The sequence below is a fragment of the Gobio gobio genome (genome assembly GCF_949357685.1).
Source record: "Gobio gobio genome assembly, chromosome: 14".
Lineage (NCBI taxonomy): Eukaryota > Metazoa > Chordata > Actinopteri > Cypriniformes > Gobionidae > Gobio > Gobio gobio.
Window position 1 is genome coordinate 48,547,950 of NC_137107.1, and position 20,632 is coordinate 48,568,581.

The 20,632-nt window shown below is 42.4% G+C and overlaps 2 protein-coding genes across 3 annotated transcripts in view; both read left to right on the top strand.

The window, feature by feature from the left end:
• The window catches only part of LOC307136815 (uncharacterized protein), a 37,336-nt gene extending 22,025 nt beyond the window's left edge, over positions 1-15,311 (top strand). For both annotated transcript variants that reach the window (XM_079834114.1, XM_079834113.1), the window contains 3 exons: positions 1,123-1,242; positions 11,077-14,580; positions 14,791-15,311. In XM_079834114.1, the coding sequence (XP_079690240.1) occupies positions 1,123-1,242; positions 11,077-12,650 (1,694 nt within the window). In that variant the 3' untranslated portion in view covers positions 12,651-14,580; positions 14,791-15,311. The remainder of the gene's footprint in view (positions 1-1,122; positions 1,243-11,076; positions 14,581-14,790) is intronic.
• A 1,669-nt stretch (positions 15,312-16,980) lies between these two features.
• On the top strand, positions 16,981-19,158 carry LOC307136852 (uncharacterized protein). The gene is made up of 2 exons (XM_079834173.1): positions 16,981-17,033; positions 18,326-19,158. The coding sequence occupies exons 1-2, from the start codon at positions 17,003-17,005 to the stop codon at positions 18,973-18,975; spliced, it is 681 nt and encodes a 226-aa protein (XP_079690299.1). The 5' UTR covers positions 16,981-17,002; the 3' UTR covers positions 18,976-19,158.
• The last annotated feature ends 1,474 nt before the right edge of the window (positions 19,159-20,632 follow it).

Consider the following 20,632-nt stretch of genomic DNA (forward strand, 5'->3'; position numbering starts at 1 on the left):
CTGATGCGAATGTGCTCTAGTTATGATCGTGTTAGGGGAGGAGCCAGGCTCAGTGGCTCCAGTGCGTCATCGAGCCACCGTTTTAGCCCCGCCCAGAAAATCCTGAACACAGCAACGGTGAAAAACTGTTTAACGGTCTAACTTCTGAATTCAGTACGACATAGTTCACAGTCTTTGTAATTTGTTTCAGCAATACATTTCTAACATTTATAATCTGTTTAGAAAAAAATCTCAGAATTGCCTTTACAGGGACTTAAACACTTCAAATCTGTTCTCAAAATGCGGCGGTGGTAGGGGGGTAGAGGATGCTATTGCGGCAATCTGTGATGCTCATGACTCAATCTGATGTCTCGGGTGTCTTTAGGTCTCGCTCCTTGTTTGTGTCATCGATTAGTGTGTTGATCAGTTATGGCTTGTTTCTCTACACTCATTTTGGCCTGTTGAGGAGCACTAGATTCATGGCACTCACCGGTTGTATGCTGATGGCGTCCATGATAAAGCTCTGTCTGGTTTGGTAGTCCCCTAAGAAACTTTGTTTCAAGATCTGCAATCCTTTGTACAAGTTTGTGGCAGTCATTTATGTAAACACAAACTTTTATTTTGGATGCCGATTAGTCACAATTATTTTTTCCTCAGCACTAACCTTAACCTTTTAAAAGAGGTCTTAAGGTCCAAAATTCTTAGGAGTATGGACGAGGACATTTAAGAGGCTTGAGAATTTCTTATGATCTGGTATTATGTTGAATATCAGAGTTTAACGAGGGATTTGTGGACACAACCAATGTTTGGAAGTGTTGAGAACACTTTTTGTGTGCCAAAAACTTTTCTATTTTAACAATGTTTTTACTACCTTTCTGTGCCTTGAAAGTGTTCATTAAATGGTTGTTTATGGAGAGATCAGAAAACTCTTGGATTTCATTTAAAAATATCCATTTGTTTTTAGAAGATGAACGAATGGAACGACATGAGGGTGAGGAATTAATGACAGAATTTTCAGTTTTGGGCGGACTATCCCTTAAGAGGGGCATTTTCCCCCATGTTACCCTACTATTAGAGTAGATAATTTTCACCTGAGTAATATTATATTAATAATAATAACAACATATTCCAATCTTCCCACAGGAGTAGAAGAAGCAAGCAGGAGGAATTACACCAGGATAAACTACAGACATACTATTGTAAAGATGGAGTTTGAGGATGAACCCTGCAGAATAAAAGATGAAGAGACAGAGGATCAAATAGGTTGGTGTATAACAATGCATCTAAAACTAGATCCTAATCTCAGCAAAAAAATAAACAAACAATATAATTTTAAACAACTGAGACCTAAACAGAACAAAATCCACAGGTCAATATCAAAAGCAGCCGTCAGTAAGTAGCAGTCATTATGTGATGTTTCCACCGGCTGTGACATATTAAACTGCAGATTAACATTTATAGGCTCTATAATATAACAAATACACTACGTGAAATGTCATAGACATAAGACTGTTTAGACAAGATCTCTTTGGCCTGTTTTGGGCAGATTATAAAGTGTTTTCTGTAAAATAGCCTAGTGTCACATCAATAAAGCTTTTGTTCGCAAATCTATGTTGATTATGAAGGTGAACAGCACGAGTAAGAAAGGACAAAATACGACGAGCAATATGTCAGAAGACATGGAGTGGGTCAGACATGATTTTGACCACTTCATTAACGTTTTGTTTTGTAGAAAGCCATTCTTTTAAAGTGAATTTCTTTTGTTTAAATTGGATCTTAATTTTAGTCAATGACTACGTTTACATGGACAACAGTAATTCATTATTGACTTTAATCTGAATAAGACAATATTCTGATTAAGGCGTTTACATGAGTTGCTTTTAGAATATTCCGTTCATGTTTTACATGTTATAGAACATGGATCGATTAATGGCACACGTCATTACGTCCCCATGCCACGCAGTCCGCCGCTCCCTCCAGAATTTCACCTATCAACATACAGTTTGCCTTCGTTATGGTACCTTATACAGTTTTGGTGCTTCATTTTGTAATCTTTAAGAAAGAATCAAGTGTGGTTAATTATTTGTCCTGCTATACTTGCAAATAGATGATGACAGATACAAAATCTCCAGCAACGAGCCTCCTCTGCCACCTCGGTGAAATCTGAGGTACTGGATGACAGTACAAAGTAAGGACTGGTGGGAGAGAGTTGCTTAAAGCCAAGCCCTGCTCTCTTGTTTGCCGTCAAATGGTTGACCACTGCCGCGTGCTGTTGCAAAATTCAGCGAAATCTCCTACACAACGTTAGTAGTTTGATTTAAGGTGTGCAAATGTGTATAGCGCACTTCGATAATGCGACTAAAATAGGAATACTCCACGTCTTAATTCGATTTGTGTTTACTTTGAGTATGACGTCAGCCGGATTAAGGTAATTAGAAATCACTGTTTACATGGTAGTTTCTTAATCAAAGTATTGTCTTAATCAGGTTAATATCGCAGTATTGTTGTCCATGTAAATGTACTGAATGTTTCATCAGCCAATTGCCTGGATTTAATAAATAATAAACAAATATAGCAGACAATAAGCCTAAATCATGAAAGGCCGGCTCGATCATGCATTGCACGTGAAATGGAGCGCGCCTCATGAATGAACACCATAACTATTCGAATTAAAGGGATAGTTCACCCAAAAACGAAAATTTTATGTTTTTCTGCTTACCCCCAAGGCATCCAAGATGTAGGTGTCTTCATTTCTTCAGTAGAACACAAATGAAGATTTTTAACTCTGAGAGAAACCGAACGGTATTTATGCAAATATATCACCTCATATCAGACGAATGATTCAGCTCTCCAGACTGCCATCACTTCCCCTGAGTGAGGTCGCTATTTTGACCTCACTCACGGGAAGTGATGGCAGTCTGGAGAGCTGAAGCGTTCGTCTGGTATGAGGTGATATATTTGAATAAAACTGTTCGGTTTCTCTTAGAAACCGATCGTTTCGTGTCTTAAGACATCAATGTGTCGTCACGAGCCGCGGGGTTTAATTTGAAGTTGTCTGTCCATGTTTATTTTACTCTAATAGAATTAGACCCCATTGACAAGCATTATATGAGTGACACACAGCAACGGATGGAGTTAAAAATCTTCATTTGTGTTCACATTACTTTTTTTAAAGATTTAAATGCAAGAAAGTGCATCATTTCTATTTGTGCTCAAGCACAATTAAAACAATTGAACTCCTCAAAGAAACAAAAGACATCTCTTCATAAATCACATTTTACAGCAACACTAGTTTCATGAACTATTACTGACCCTGCCAAAATGTTTTTTTCTTCTTTTATCTCACAGATTTGATAATCATAGTGACCTGATATTGGCCCACATATGACATTGTGCCTTTGGCTCTCAATTGATATTGTTAACTATATTCGAAATAAATTACAAAAATATATAGCTGCCTCTCACATACCTGACTCAAACGGTCATTCATTATGCGGCTCATTATGTGGTCCTCTCAGGTGTAAATCACAGCATTATTCATGATCATTCACAACCCCTTCGCTGTCACAGGGTGTTTTGGTGTTGGTTCATGTTCATGTTTCATGTTTTTAGTTTGCAATGTTCATTGTCTTGCTTCCTGGTTTTTGTCATGTGACTCCCATGCCCTCATGTGATCTTGTGTCTTGTTCTGTCATTGGTTTATTGTTTGATCTCTTGTCACAGGTGTCACTTGTATAGTCATTTGTCTCAGTGTATTTAGCCCTCATGTTTGCCATGTGTCCTGGTCTGTTATTGAATGTGTAACCCACTGTGTCGGTGAGTGTATGTCAAGTCAAGTCTTTGTTTAGTTTTGTTTTGCCAAGTCTTTGTTTTGATTTATGTTAAGTTCTAAGTTATAATAAACTGCACTTGGGTTCAGCAACTTGCCTCGTCAGTGGATAAACGTTACAGAATAACAGACCGACAAAATGGACCCAGCAGTTTCTTTACTGCGTTTACGCCAAGAGAATCGTCCCCTAGAGGATTATGTGGAGGAGTTTTGTGGACTTTGTTGTTGTGTGGATTTTAATGACGTGGCGCTTAAAGAAATTTTTAGATTTGGGCTGAATGAACCGATCCATTCACAGATGCCAGGGGGAAAGATCAATTTTTCCCTGTCCCAATATATAGACCAGGCCCTTTTGTTGTGCGGCTCGGCATTTACTGTGGGAATGGCGGAAGAGCCATGCCATTCCACAGTACCCACCACACCAGAGGGCCTTCATTCCCCCATCGTCATGTCTGGGTTCGTCCACATTCAGAGTCAAGCCATGTCTCCGATCCACGGCCATGCTCAAGGGGTACATGGAGACCACGCCTCTGTGGCCCCCTGAACCGCCGTTACCGCCATGGCCCCTTGAACTGCCGTTGCCGTCATGGCCCCTTGAACTGCCGTTACCACCATGTTACCACCAGGTTAATCGACTGAAGCGATTCCCTGAGCAAGCGAAGCACGGCAAGCAAATGCAATGCTCGTTCCCTCTTCTCAGGGAACCGAGGTTACGTAAGTAACCGAAGCGTTCCCTTTCGAGAGTACTCTCGTATTGCGTTTGCTAAATGTTACGGGGAACCAATGCAAAATGCTGTGCTCGCTTAACGGCTCTGATAGCCTGGAGACACCATACCCAGGCCGACCTAAGTAAATATGATATTCATAGAAGTCCCCAATATGAGCCAGACCTGGGTCGGGCTATTTCAATGAGAATAACACCCAAAGATATATGTATATATATACATAGACCAGACAGAGTCGGGCCAATAGGAATATTGAACGACCAGACAAGTCGAATCATATAAGGAATGTGCTTATGACTTATACAAATACTTAACCCAGACCGAACTATCGGGCCGTAAGGGGTTAATATGTATTATACGGCGAGAAGCCCAGCCTGTAAGGCAGGGACATCCAATTGATAAAACCTGATAAAAGTGGATGGGGAGGCCCAGCCTGCCGTCGCACAGATATCATCCAGTGAAATGCCAGTAGACCAAGCCCACGACGAGGCCATGCCTCTAGTAGAATGGGCTTTGATCCCTATAGGGCAGCTGAGATCTTTGGACTCAGAAGCTAGCGAGATAGCATCCACTATCCATCGTGACACGGTCTGCTTTGTAACCACGCACCCACGGGTGCGGCCGTCAAAGCACACAAAGAGCTGTTCAGTTTGCCTGAAAGCACCGGAACGCTCTATGTATATTCTCAGCGCTCTGACAGGACAGGGCAAATTAGCATCTTCCTCATCTTGCGATGATGAGTGCTGAAAGTGAAATGACCTGTTGTCTGAACGGAGTCGAGAGCACCTTAGGTACATATCCATGTCTTGTCAGTGTGGTACGCTGCTATAGCAGCCACATAAACTTTGAGCGTGGAGGGGGAACAATCCGCGTCCAGTAGCTCTTGTAAAAAAGTGAGCACTTTCTTACACTTCACAATTATGTGGGATCAGACTTACACCAGCCCGAAAGACTGACCATTTGCCTGAATAGAGCTGCCTGGTCGCGGTTGCTCTAGCTTCAGAAATAGTGTTTAATACACTTTCAGAGAGGTTCTCTTGTACCCGTTGATGGGCCAGACATGAAGCGCCCATAGATCGGGATGGGGATGCCAGATCTGCCGTTTCGCCTGCATGAGGAGGTCTCTCCTCAGCGGAATTGGCCACGGGGCTGTATCTGACATCCGACTTAGCTGTGAGAACCGAGGTTGATTTCTCCAGAGCGGGGCTATTAAAAGTAAAGCGCATTTGCTCTCCCTGATACTCTCATGACCTGAGGTAACATTGAGATTGGGGGAAAAGCATAAAGAGGAAGGCTGGGCCATTCGTGGGCCAACGCATCCTTGTGTTTGGAGAAATATATTAGTCATTGAGCATTGTCTTGCGAGGCGAAAAGATCCACTTTAGCCTCTCCAAAAATGCCCCAAATTGTCTGAATCGTTTGTGGGTGAAGAGACCACTCGGCTGGGGACACTTTGCTCCTGGACAGCATGTCCGAACCCAGATTCAGAATACCTGGCACATGAGTCGCTCTCAGCGAACTCAGGTTGTGCTCTGCCCATATTAGGACTTTTTTCGCCATTGTGTGCAGACCAATAGATCTTAGGCCATCCTGGCGATTTGTATAGGCTACCACTGACCTGCTGTCCGTTCGGATCAGGACATGGTGGTGCTTTATGTACGGATAGAAAGCTCTTAGCGATAGCGTGACCGCTTTCATCTCTAGACAGTTTATGTGAAGGCTCTTTTCCGAGTCTGACCAGAGACCGGAGACTGGCCTGTCCTCGTGAAGGGCTCCCCAACCTAGATTGAGTGCATCTGTCGAGATAACTTTCCACTTCGTAACAGTGCCCAAACTAACGCCCGTCTGATACCAGATGGGATTTTTCCAAGGAACCAGAGCCAATACGCAGCTGTGGTCTACCTTGATTTGTTATCAGCCCGAGAGCCATGCGTGACCTGGAACGCTGCAATTCAGCCAGCGCTGGAGAGGGCACTTGTGTAACAGACCTAGTCTGAGGACTGGCGCCGCCGAGGCCATGAGACCCATCATCCACTGAAAGTGTTTGAGAGGAGTGTATACACCGTACCTGAGGGAAACCGCTCGGTTCCTAACAGAGAGAGCGCGCTGTGACGTCAGTCGCGCTTTCATCTGTAGTGAGTCTAACACTGTTCCCAGAAACTAAATGTTCTGTGTGGGAGACAATGAGCTCTTTGCCACATTGATTCTGAGGCCCAAGCATTTCAAATGGTTGAGAAGCCAAGATCTGTGGTTTAATAACTGTATCTCTAACTGAGCTATTATGAGCCAGTCGTCGAGATAGTTGAGAATTCTCATTCCCCGAAGCCTCAGCAGGGTTAACGGCACTTCCATGCACTTCGTAAATGTGCGGGGAGCCAGAGATAGACCAAAGGGTAGCACCCTGTATTGGTAAACTTTCCCCTCGATGGTGAGTCTCAAGAATGGCCTGTGATGAGGGGCTATTTGGATGTGGGAATAGGCATCCTCTAGATCTACAGTGAAGAACCAATCTCCTGGGCGCATGTGCGCGAGGATTTGTTTCATTTTCAAAATTTTGAACAGGCGCTTCATAAGGGCCTTTTTCAGATGCCTGAGATCCGTCCTCAAGGAAGTAGCGACTGTAAAAGCCTGACTCGCTCTGTGAGGGGTGCACAGTTTGCACCGCTCCCTTTATTAACAGTTTTGATATTTCGGTTCGAAGCACGTAACTCATGTCGCTTCTTACCGTTGTCTCTACCACGGTGCGAAAGCACGGTGGTCTGCGAGCGAACTGTAGCGAGTAACCTTGTTTTATTATGTTCAACACCCATGTCGAAAGGCCGGGAATAGCCTGCCAGGCCTCGGCCTGCGAAGCCAGGGGTTGAATTAATTTGTGGGGCGGGTCACTGAGTAATAGGGACCTGTTAGCCCGGTTGCATTGTGCTAGTGGCACTGTGAGAGGCGGCGTGCACTGAATGGCGGGACGCGCTTCATTTGGGTCGCCGTGGAAGTGGCGCTTACCAAGGAGATTGTGTTTGTGTACAGGAGAGCACGTTTGTTCACGGGCTCGTTGACTGTGGGAATAATGTTTCCCGCTGCCTGAGTGCAGGGGGCCAGGGGAACGCAGAATAGCGGGCGAACGCTTTAATTGGGTCGCTGGGTAGATGGTGCTTGTGTACAGGTGAGCGCGTTTGTTTACGGGCTCATTGACTGTGGGAATAATGTTTCCAGCCGCCTGAGTGCAGGGAGCTGGGGAACATAGGGAAGTGCTTGAGTGTAGGGGTACAACTTTGATGTTGGCACACTGCCTACAGATGAACTCGTAACACTGTGAGGATAGTGTTTATGTCAGGCAGCGCACACCTGAAGTGGGCGTGTGCCTCACCTCCCTAGTTGTGCAGACTGTAAAGTGGACGCATTCCATGCATAGAAAAAGCTCTTGTGATTCATTGTAAATAATGTGTGGTGGCGCACACTGTGTAGTGGGCGCCACTTACATTAGAGTACTGGGAGAATATAAGGAAGTCCAGGTGGTAGATTTATGAGTGATTTTGTGGCACTGAATTAACAGTGCTTATGCAGGAGTGCACACTATGTAGTGGACACATTACCTACAGTGTTGAACCACTCCAGCCGCCTGAATAGAGGGGACTGGGAGAAGTGATATAGTGAAAAAGGCTCAGGCTTGGCAGCCATATTACAATACCGTTAGCTCTAGTAAGCAAACGCGCTGTGGAGAGGGCGCGCGCTGCCATTTTATAACTCCCTTGGCGGCAAGTGCGCACTGCAGCGAGAACGGCTGTGACGTAAGCTGCGTTCTCGATATACCCAGCAGCCTGAGTTCGCTCGTCTACTCTAGCATTCTCTGTCTGCGGCCATTATCAGAGCGGTGGGAGCGAGAGAAGAGGAAGAGTAGAAAAGAGGAAGAGTGAGGAGAGCTTAGGCTTGAGTTCGCTTGTCTTCTGTCCGCGGCGCTTCCTCAGCGCGGTGGGAGTATAGCATTCTCTGTCCGCGGCCATTTCAGAGCGGTGGAAGCGAGAAAAGAGGAAGTGTGAGGAGAGCCTTAGGCTTGAGTTCGCTCGTCTTCTGTCGAAAGCAAGAGAAGAGGGAGAGTGAGGAGAGTTCCGTATGTCCGCGGTGCTTTTAGCGCGGCGGGAGTATAGCATTCTCTGTCCGCGGCGCTTTTCAGCGGAAGCGAGAGAAGTGGAGAGCTCCGTATGTCTCCGTAGTGAGACTTCACCAGCGCGGCGGACGCGAGAGAAGAGTGAGGAGAGTTTAGTAAGCTCTTAGAAGTGGCGTTGTAGCGGCAACACACAGACACAGTAATAAAGGATATTTAACACTGGATGGCGCAGCTGGAACAGCAGGCAGCTGACGGTGGAGACCAGGCGGGAATCCGGCGTCCTCAGGGCTGCAGGGAGTACCGCTGGGTGCGTGTCGACGGCGGGCTTCAATCCAGAGCTCAGCGAGGTGAGTCGCTGAAGAAGAAATAATCTGATGAACCTGGCGAGACAGGGTCTTTTATACCCTTGAATATGCAAATTCTGCTGCCCCCTGTGGCGGGAATATTAGAGGGACCTGATTGGTCCTTCCCACCCAGCGGTCTTGCCATAGGTTCCTGCATTTGCAGCAACACAGCCAATCAGCACGCAGCTGCTTCCTGCTGAGAGCCGTGCAGCTGCACTGCGTTTTACATGGTATTTTTAGGATAAAAGTTTGCTTCAAAATCTTGAGGAAAGGAAATCCCCGTAGAGTTTAGCAAACGCATTACATGTATATTACTCTGTTCCCATATTACTTTGAGTTATTATGACTCTTGGGTAGCAACATTTCAAGTGTCTAGTTTAAAATAAGACCAGATTTATGAATATAGACCATAGGGTTTAAGAGCTGCAGACATTTTCATTTGGGGATGTCGTTTTCAAAAAATTCTCAAAAATAGGGGCGCAGGTTAAGGGGTTAACTTGTTCTACCTCACCTGTTTTTACTAATATATATAAGTTCAATAACTGTTCCTTTTTAAAGTTGAGATTTGTTATCATCGGGATTATTGTGTAATTTTTATTATGTAAATTGAGGGAGCAAAAGCAGTATCGGCTAGTTGTCCTAGTTGTTGGTAGTGACCTAATTCCGGGGTAGAGACGTCAACAGACGTGCATCTAAATAACTGACACTCTGTGGAAATTTACCATGACTGTCTATTTTCTCTGAGCCAATCAAAATAATTCAACTTGCAGTAAGGACGTGGATAGACCTTGAAAACAGCATAACTGTTTTCTGCGGGTAGAGGGAGCGCGGCTACTAACACCTTGTGAGAAGCTGCTTCTGCTGATGAAACTGCAAACTATCCTTCAGTAAATTTCTCTTTAATTAAGTGCACTCTTGACTCTTGGTCTTCATTTTTCACAACTGGTCCTGGGTCCTAAACTGTCACCCCAACACCTACACAATATAAAACACACAACTACGTACTTTGAACACCCAGTAGAAAATATATACGTCAATAATGAAACATAATTACAGGTTGTAATTCTCAGGAGCAAGTTGGTCTAAATAAAGCGTGTCTCTTTTTTTTTAACGTTTTTTTTTTTTTTTTTTTTTTAGATATGATAGGACAGTAGATAGACAGGAAGCGAAGTGGGAGAGAGAGAGAGAGAGAGGGGGACTGGATCGGGAAAGGTCCGCGAGCCGGGACTCGAACTCGGGTCACCCGAAGCGCAACAGCGCTATATGTCAGCGCACTGCCCACGAGGCTATTGGTGCCGACAAAGCGTGTCTCTTTAATGGAAAAGCATTTTGTAAATCCCATTTAGACCTCAGAGATTTGGGAAGCAATCGTCAAAAGGTTTTATTGCTGTGTTAATTTAAACCACTAACTCTTTAATCCTCATCCTTTTTTACAAAGAGAATTTGCAAATGTGGGTCATGGAAGTGAGACTGGAGTTTCTGATGGCTCGTTCAGGCAGTTCAGAGTCAATTCTTTCTTGGGGGCTCTTTCTTTCTTTGGAGACAATAAATCAAGCATTCTGCATTAGTTCAGGCAGGCCACGTAGTCAAGCTCCGCTATCAGCTGATTGGAAAAATACCAACTCCACCAATATCAGCAGATCTGATTCCTATGCACTCAATTGGCAACTCTCAAACAGGGTGCCTTGCTTTAGCGTAGCTTCAGTTCAGTCGGCCCGCTTGGCTGCTTCCACTGCACGCTGCTTTGCAAACCTACCTCCTCCCCAGCTCCTCCTTAAACTGAGTTTAACTTAATCAATTTGATTGTTGTCATTGAGGCATGCTCTGTTCTCAATGGGGGATTTACGCTGCCCTCCCAGTTAAAAAAAACAGGAGGTTGTCCCCAGAAACTGCTGCTGTCCTCTGTCTTGGCTTTTCATGGAGCTCATGATAAGGATGGGGAATTTAGAACAGAGCCATATCGCCAAATATAAATTTAGCAAAATATGCCAATAAAAAAGTTGACTAAAAGTTTGTCTATGGTGTTTTTGACTTAAGTGACTTCAGACTTAAGTTCTTTTGTTTCTAATTTGTCCTTTTATAATGTTTTGATTCTAGACCTGATGGAATTGAAAGAGGACAAATGGCATCGGCTTCGAAAACCTCATCAATTCACAAATGAAGATAGAAACATCAGTTCACAAACTGAGAAGAACTCCCCACCGAAACGATCCAGAAAACCTGGAGTCAAAGAATCTCTCACCTGCTCTCAGTGTGGAAAGAGTTTCACACACAAATCACAACTTACGAGACACATGAGGATTCACTCTGGAGAAAAACCTCATGCATGCACTCAGTGTGGAAAGAGTTTCATAAATGCATCAGACCTTAAGAGACACATGAGGATTCACACTGGACAAAAACCTTACACATGCTCTCAGTGTGGAACGAGTTTCACTCACAAAGGACAATTAGATGAGCACATGAGGATTCACACTGGAGAAAAACCTTATACATGCTCTCAGTGTGGAAAGAGTTTCAGGCTGCAAGGAAACTTTGCTAGGCACATGAGAATTCATACTAGAGAAAAAACGTTCACATGCACTCAGTGTGGAAAGAGTTTCATTTGTAAAAGCACTCTCGACAATCATCTGCGCCGTCACTCTGGAGTGGGATCGTTCAGCTGTGATCAGTGTGGGAAAACATTTGTAACGGCATCAGGCTTAAGACAACACCTTGAGATTCATGCTGATGTGAAGCCTCACTTTTGTACTGTTTGTGGAAAGAGTTTTTCACATCTGGACGCTTTACAACTACATGAGCGTATTCATACTGGTGTGGGCCCTTATATGTGCTTAGACTGTGGGAAGAGATTCCCTTCATCCAGCAACTTAAATGAACACCAGAGAGTTCACACTGGAGAGAAGCCATTCAAGTGCTCACACTGTGGGAAGAGTTTCACTACACCACGCGCATTAAAAAAACACCATATAATTCACACTGGAGAGAAACCTTACAAATGCTCTTCATGTGGGAAAAGTTTCACTACACCAGGCCCATTAAAAAACCACCATATAATTCACACTGGAGAGAAACCGTACAAGTGTTCACACTGTGGGAAGAGTTTTTCTCAGGCTGGAAACCTGAAAAAACATGAGAGAGTTCACACTGGAGAGAAGCCGTACAAATGTTCTTCATGTGGGAAGAGATTCACTACACCATGCGCATTAAAAAAACACCATCGAGTTCATACTGGAGAGAAACCGTACAAATGTTCTTCATGTGGGAAGAGATTCACTACATCAGACGCATTAAAAAACCACCATATAATTCACACTGGAGAGAAACCGTACAAATGCTCACAATGTGGAAAGAGTTTTTCTCAAGCAGGATACCTGAAATACCATGAGAGAGTTCACACTGGAGAGAAGCCGTACAAGTGTTCACAATGTGGAAAGAGTTTCTCTCAGGCAGCATACCTGAAATATCATGAGAGAGTTCACACTGGTGAGAAACCGTACAAATGCTCTTCATGTGGGAAGAGTTTCGCTACATCAGGCACATTAATACAACACCATCGAGTTCACACTGGAGAGAAGCCACACCAGTGCTCTTCATGTGGGAAGAGATTCACCCAATCATCTAATCTACAGTATCATAAGAAAATGCAATGTTCACCTCTAAGCGTTTGAGAACAAGACTTTCTTGAATTGAAATCACTGAGAGACTCAGCTGTTAGAAGATTAACATGTGAACGACTCTTACCCTGTGAAAGTGTATCCTAGTTCAGTCAAGTTTGGATATAGATAGCCCGCTTCTGTATACCTATATACAGTTGTGTTCAAAATAATAGCAGTCCAACTAGGGATGTGACGGTGAGGAAATTTTCCCACCGGTTAATTGATGTGTGACAACACCGGTAATACCGGTATCACCGGCGGAGGCTTTTAAATCACTAATTCTATCTAACCGAAAGTAACATGCACACGACCGCTCTGAACTGAAAACGCGCCAGTGTTGCGTATTCACACACCGTGAATGACAGCTCGTCTGTAAATGCGCGCTCTGTGAGGCCATGGGTGCGTCTCAATCAGTTCCCTAGTTCAGTAGTCAGGGCACTGATCAAGCATTGATCAGTCAATGATTGAGATGCACGCCATAATTGAATAACAGTTCGTCCGTAAAGCCTCGTTTATACTCGACGCGCCCGCACGAGCGCGAGGGTGCGCGCGGCAAAAATAAATGCGCGCAGTCAGCGTAGCGCGGAGGCTCGCACTGCGGAGCCAGGCGAAAGTAAACAATGCGCGCTCTGTGCGGCCGTGCACATTTAACTTTCGGTTTTGAATTAGCGCCAATTCGGCTGCGGGTTGCTTGAATTATGGGTTCATTAGTCTATTATTTTTAATGAAAAACACAACAACAAAACAAATGACAAACTCCCTTAAATAGGCGCTTTTACGTTTCGCTTTGAAACCAAATCTTCCGCGATCATCTCCGTCAGCTCCTCACTCTTAAATCTGATGAATGACTCCTGCCGCTGCCGAGACTCACGGTCGGATCCTGCTTTATTAAGCAGATACGTTCAGTTTTTATTTGTATTGTCTGTTCTCTAACTGAACTAAATTATTTTATTACTATAAAAAAATCAAAAAGACGGTGGGCGGTGCCACGGTGGGCAAGTGATGTAACCGGTGTTGAGTCTGGACACCGGTAACACCGGCAACACCGACTATCGTAGCAAGCCTAAGTCCAACATCACTAACCAGATCAATCACTGTTTTTGGTGGAATTATATTTCTACATGGCAAATATTTTACTAGTAGGTGTAGTAGAGAAATATAAAACCAACAGACCCAACAGTCTTGACATGCATGCTACTGATTTTGTATAATTGAAAAGGGTGTGTTCCAAATAATAGTAGTGTGGAGTTCAGTTAGTGATCAATTAGAGGTTATTTATTCTGTGAAGAAACTGGTGTCAAACAAGTGGCCCTTATTTAAGGACAAAGGCAGCTAATGTTGTTTGGTGCTGATTAGAGAGGGGAAAACATAAAGAAGTGCAGAAAATGATAGGCTGCTCCGCTAAAATGATATCAAATGCTATAAAATGGCAACCAAAACCAGAAAGACGTGGAAGAAAATGGAAAACTACCATTCGAAAGGATCGAACAATAGCCACTGGCAAAGATCAGCTCCAGGGAGAACGAAGAAAGTCTAAAGTTACCTGTGAGTACTGTAACAATTAGAAGACGCCTATGTGAAGCCAAGCTATCGGCTAGAAGCCCCCGCAAAGTCTCATTGTTGTAAATAAACGACACGCGTTGAAGAGGTTACAATTTGCCAAAGAACGCATTGACTGGCCTAAAGAGAAATGGAGCAATATCTGGTGGACCGTTGGAAGCAAGATTATTTTTTTGGGGTCTAGGGGCCGCAGACAGTTTGTCAGACGCCCCCCAAACACTGAATTCAAGCCACAGTACACTGAAGCATGGTGGCGCAAGAATCATGATATGGGGATGTTTCTCATACTATGGTGTTGGCCCTATTAATCGCAATCCAGGGATCATGGATCAGTTTGAGTACATCAAAATACTAAAGAGGTCATATTGTCTTATGCCGTAGAGCAGGGGTCTCCACACTCGGTCCTGGAGGGCCGCTGTCCTGCAGAGTTTAGCTCCAACCTCAAATAAACACACCTGAACCTACTAATCAGTGTCTTACAAGGCCCTAGTTAGACATTGATTAGCTGGTTCAGGTGTGTTTATTTGAGGTTGGAGCTAAACTCTGCAGGACAGCGGCCCTCCAGGACCGAGTGTGGAGACCCCTGCCGTAGAGGAAATGCCCTTGAAATGGGTGTTTCAACAAGACAAGGACCCCAAACACACCAGTAAGCGAGCAGCATTGGTTTCAGACCAACAAGATTAACGTTATGGAGTGGCCAGCCCACTAGAAAACATGTGGAGTGACATCAATAATGCTGTTTTTGAGGCAAAACCAAGAAATGCAGAGGAATTGTAGTATGTAGTGCAGTTGTCCTGGGCTAGAATACCTGTTCACAAGTGCCAGAAGTTGGCCAACTCCATGCAACACCGATGTGAAGCAGTTCCCAGAAACCGTGGTTATACGACTAAATATTAGTCCAGTGATTGAGAAAAGCTTGAAGATTTAGCTTTCTTGTCAGTTTATACAGTAAATGTTTGACTTTGTAAAGAAAAATGCAGACACTGCTATTTTTTTGAACAGCCTAATATTCGTGTCTCTTCACTTTCTGTAAAGTAATAACAAATTTGATCAATTGTTTTGATTTTTGTTCCCAATGCATTTGTGTGTATTGAAATAAGTGATCATAAGATTTTTGAGCTTTACTCACTTTTTTAAACACACTGCTATTATTTTTAACACGACTGAATATCCTAATTAAATTTATAATCGAAGCATTAATCAAAATTATCCTCCTATATTATTAGAATGGTATTTAATGATTATTTCCAGTTGTGATATTACTTGAAGGGCATATTGCAGGTGAATTTTTTTTCTAAATGAATATGTAACCTTGCATGAAAATACTATATGAAAAGCTAATACAGGATTTAAAATGTTTTTAAAACACACAAGGGCACAAATTTAGTAGATAAACACACGGTGGTGTAAAGCGTTCACTGTAGACCGGAGGATTATCATCCCGGCGATATGATGGAGTTCAACATTGTACTACTCATGTAAAGGACGATATTAAATGAATAAACATACACACGCGATGCTTCTTTGCCATTGTTTTACGTGATATTAATGAATACAAAGTATGTACATTAACACGTGCATACAGTCTCACACTTATTGGTAAATATTTTTTATTCATGCCATGTATGTACATTCGAGTTCACTCAAATACATACTCATGGCGTTATGTACACCCTCACACTATCTGTGAATAGGCACGAAATAAACCCATGACACAGAATTAATGAATAAAGGATAACATGAAAAACACACAATAACTAGGGTGGCCCATAACACCAAAAAGGAGGACACTTTGCCAAAGAACACTGAACACAATACAATGTTTCCATCATATCAATGGTATTGTGATACAGTGATTATGAAATAGCCTACTCTATTCATTGGTGAAGGTTGTCTGTACCTACTTTCTGAGAAGAAAATGTTATCAGTATGTTTTGGGAAACTCTCTGGTCAGAGCTGGGGCTCAGTCAACTCCAGCCTTGGAGAGCCTGTGTATCTGTGTGTGTGCGCAGTCTTCTGTGTTACAGATCAGTATTAGAGCTGTGCAACGGGCATGTTGTTCTGGGCAAGCCAGCACCTGCTCCAGATCTGGAAGGTCTCTAAGTGCCTCATTCCGGGGTGAAAGCGTCAACAAGTGATCTATGGACACGTGAATCTTATCAACTGACAATGTGTGGAAATTTACTATGACTCCATTTTCTATGAGCCAATCAGAATCATTCAACTTGCAGTGATGACTTGGCTAGACCTTGAAAACAGTATAACTGTTGAGAAATTGTATGAGGGAGCTCGGCCTACGAAACTGAAGCTGCTTCTGCTGATGAAACTGCAAACTATTCTTCAGTAAAGGTTTCTTTAATTAATTACACTCCTGACTCTTGGTCTTCCTTGTTCACAACTGGTCCTGGGTCCTAAACTGTTACCCCCTAACAAAAGAGTTTACTAACACTGGTTTAATTTATTGTGTGTATGGCCAGTGATGTTGTGTGTAATGTATTGATTGTAATGTTGTAATGTCAATGGTTTGTTGTCTTTATGGTTTTTACCCGTTTTTTAATCGATTTTATACATTTGTGTTCATTTTTAATGACATGTTTGTATAATAGAAAGAATTGTAGTTAATAGTCACATATTGCAAAACAACATTATCCAGATACTTGATATTTAATAGTATTAGATGATTTGTTAATTGCATTTAGTAGATTACATTTTCAATTAAACATTTGCAGTTGGTTTGTAAAATGTGTGTTCATGCATGTTTTTGTTGCGTCACCAGCGTGTGGCGTTTCCATCGCTTCGGAAGAATGACAGATGAAGAGACAGAGGAACAAATAGGTTGGTGTTTTCCTTCATTCTCTTTAATGAGGAACATTAAAGCAGCACTAGGTAGTTTTTGCTCTCTGGGTCCCCCTACAGTTGGGAAACAGTATTGTCCTCTACTACTGTCGTAAACTGTCATTCTACATCAGTGGATGCATTGCACGTGCATTTGTTGACATGACAACTATGATAGCCCTGAAAATTCTGATTACTGATTATTTATACTGATAACTGATTTTTATATATGGTGACAAGACTGTATTCTTTCTTCAGCTTGTAACCGCACTCAACCAATCAAATTTGAGGACCGGTATTTATATTATACATAATTTTTTACATAAAGATTCACTACATTTTACTGCAGGAGTTCACATGCAGGTGTTCTGCTTGCGTCGCGTGTGAAATGTCTTCATCCCAGGGACAGTGGCATATGTTTCAGCATGTCATATGAATATAATTTCATGGGTTTTATTTTTTTCAAACGCCAAATGATTGCGATGCTCACGTTTACAAGCCAGCGTCATTATAGTAGCCTAGTCTATTGGTTACCGTTTTACATAATCTATGATACTTCAATTCAATGTTTGAGTGGTAGGTAATAACCATATATCGTCAATATTATAATATCAAGCTACCATAGATGAATCTGCACATTTGAAAAATCGATTTGCATTATAGCTTGAGGCAAGACAAATAAACAAATATCACAGACATGTTAGGTATCCTAAAATATGATTTTGTACGTCTTACGTATTTACTTGCAAGAATGTAGCCCCTCCTCCTTCAGCTCACGCCAACGAGCAAACGCTGGCCCAGTGTTGATCCTCGTCCTGCCTTTAATCCCATCACTTTCTCGTTTCCTCTTTTTGCTTTCCTCCGACAAAACCTTTGCTTTCTTATTTTTCTGTGCTGCTTCGGCCATGACTATAACATTCGGCAAACAAATGATAGTTTGGCTCGCACGTCTGAATTTAAGGAAGTGGGGGTGGTGGTGGAAGTGACGTATATGCCGTAAAGCAGTCGCATTTTGTAGTTCTTTTTGTTCTCGGGTTACTACCCGAAACCCAAAGTTTAAAAGTATGATTAAAAACGATACAGACCCCGTCAGGCTATGGCAGACGTGTCATTCAACCTATTGTAAGTCGATGTATCATCACAAGAGTCTTGAAAATATATTATAAAGGTTGAAAAGTTACCTAGTGCTGCTTTAAGATGAAAACTGACAGAACAATACATCTAAAACTAGACATTAGTAGACTCAGTAGTAAACTAGATTTCTTTTTGTTTCTCATTTGTGTTGATTTTAGATCTGATGGAAGTGAATGAAGACAAACGTCGTCGGTTTAAAAAACCTCATCGTTTCACAAATAAAGATGAAAAAACCATTTCAGAGACTGAAGATAATTCCACACAGAAACGTGCTCGACAACCTGCAGAAAAAAGATCTTTAACCTGCTCTCAGTGTGGAAAGAGTTTCGCAGATAAATCAAACCTTAACAGACACATGAGGATTCACACTGGAGAGAAACCGTACACATGCTCTCAGTGTGGAGAGAGTTTCAGACGGAAAAACTCTCTCGATGATCATCTGCGCTGTCACTCTGGAGTGAGATCATTCAGCTGTGATCAGTGTGAGAAAACATTTGTTGTGGCATCAAGCTTAAGAAGACACCGTATAGTTCATACTGATGTGAAGCCTCACGTTTGCTCTGTTTGTGGAAAGAGTTTTTCACGACTGGACTCTTTAAAAGTGCATGAGAGTACTCATACTGGTGTGAAACCTTATATGTGCTTTGACTGTGAGAAGACCTTCATTACATCCACCCACTTAAATAAACACCAGAGAATTCACACTGGAGAGAAGCCGTACAAGTGCTCACACTGTGGAAAGAGATTCACCAGCTCCTCTAATCTAAAGGTTCATAAGAAAAAGCATCACCTGAAGTCGTCAAAATGAGAAATGTTTCAGATCCATAATTTACAAGTAAATGTAATATTCAGACACAGCAAAAGCTGTAATTGGTTCTAACAGTGATTTCATCAATTAATAGTTTGATCTTTTGGGAAGTTCAATGTAATGTTTCAGAAAACTAGTGTGTTGCTGTGAAATACATCAGTTAATAAAGAAACGCGTTTAGTTTATTCATTGTGCAAATGAGCATTTGTGAAACGATAAAAAAATTCATCCGTTAAATCATCATCATATCACTACAACTGGTGTTTTTAGTCCGGCTGTTTAGAGTTGATCCATTGAAAATATTCTGAAAAGACTTTATTGCACTGAAATCTCTCAGAGACTGTGAATGTTGATCATTTGTTCTGTGGCGTTAGAATATTAAGTGTTGAACAGGGAATCAGTAGACTGGGTAAACCCAGTCTGATCTGCCGGCGATTTGATTTCGCCCTGCAAATCAGTCTGGAAACCTGTACATTAATTTCTCCTTCTTCTGTTACACTTTTGTGGGAACCAATCACAGACTCACAGGATATATCTTACCCCTAGAAAACGTTATTTAATGAAGCTTTCCTCATCCAAATGTAAATTCTGCCCGGGAGGTTTGGTTGGCACATTTAAGCATTTGTTCTGGGATTGTCCTGAAGTTCATGGTTTCTGGAAGCTAATATCTACTACCCTGAAAGACATTCTGGAAACTGATATACCATGCTGCCCTAAGCTTTTGCTTTTAAATGATGACTCATCTTACAGTTTTTCTGTGTCACAGAAAAAAATGCTATTCTGGATTAACTGCAGCTAAGAAAATGCTTGCCTTACATTGGAAACCACCACACTCTTTAGCTTGGTCTCACTGGATGTATTCTCTCCTGGACATTGCTAATATGGAGCTATATATAGGACCCGCTGCGGAGGAGCACAGACCCTGAGTGACTCGCCATAGACATAAACAGAGAGAAGTAGCTCCGGCTGCAATGTTCTTCCGCAAGACGCGTGCAGTTGTTTTGCAGTTGCTCTTTTTAAAGATGTCTATCAATGTAAGCAAGTATCATTTGGTGACTATTTGTCTCTAGAATATCTGGGCATTGTGCTAAAAGGTGCTCCACGCATCCTGCTTATCATTATTTCCAGGCCTCCAAAATATTGTCCAGCCTTTATTGATAACTTTACAGAGCTGTTATCAGCAATCTCATCTGAGTATGACTGTTTTGCTATTGCTGGGGATTTTAACATTCACATTGACAATGCTGAATCCAGTACAACAAAAGATCTCATGACTGTTCTTAACACTTTTGATTTGACACAACATGTACACGGACCCACACATGATCGTGGACACACTCTAGATTTACTTATCAGTAAGGGTCTAAATATTTCATCAATAGTTATTAAGGATGTGGCACTGTCAAAAAGAGATGCTTAAATGAGAACACTAGTGTGCTGTTTATGAAGGCTATATCTCTAACACCAAGCATATCTGCAAACTCTGTTGATTTTCTCCTTGACTCTTTTAACTCAAAAGTTAAGAGTGTAATTGATGATATTGCTTCTGTGAAAGTCAGAAAAAAGAGTGGCAAACAAAAAGCACCTTGGAGAAACTCAACAGCAGTGCAATTAATGAAAAGACAATGCAGGAAATCTGAACGCGTGGCGAAAGACA

Coding starts and splice junctions, on each gene's coding strand:
- LOC307136852 (XM_079834173.1), top strand. CDS start 17,003: ATGACAGATGAAGAGACAGAGGAACAAATAG. Junction 17,034..18,325: donor AGAGACAGAGGAACAAATAG/GTTGGTGTTTTC, acceptor TGTTGATTTTAG/ATCTGATGGAAGTGAATGAA.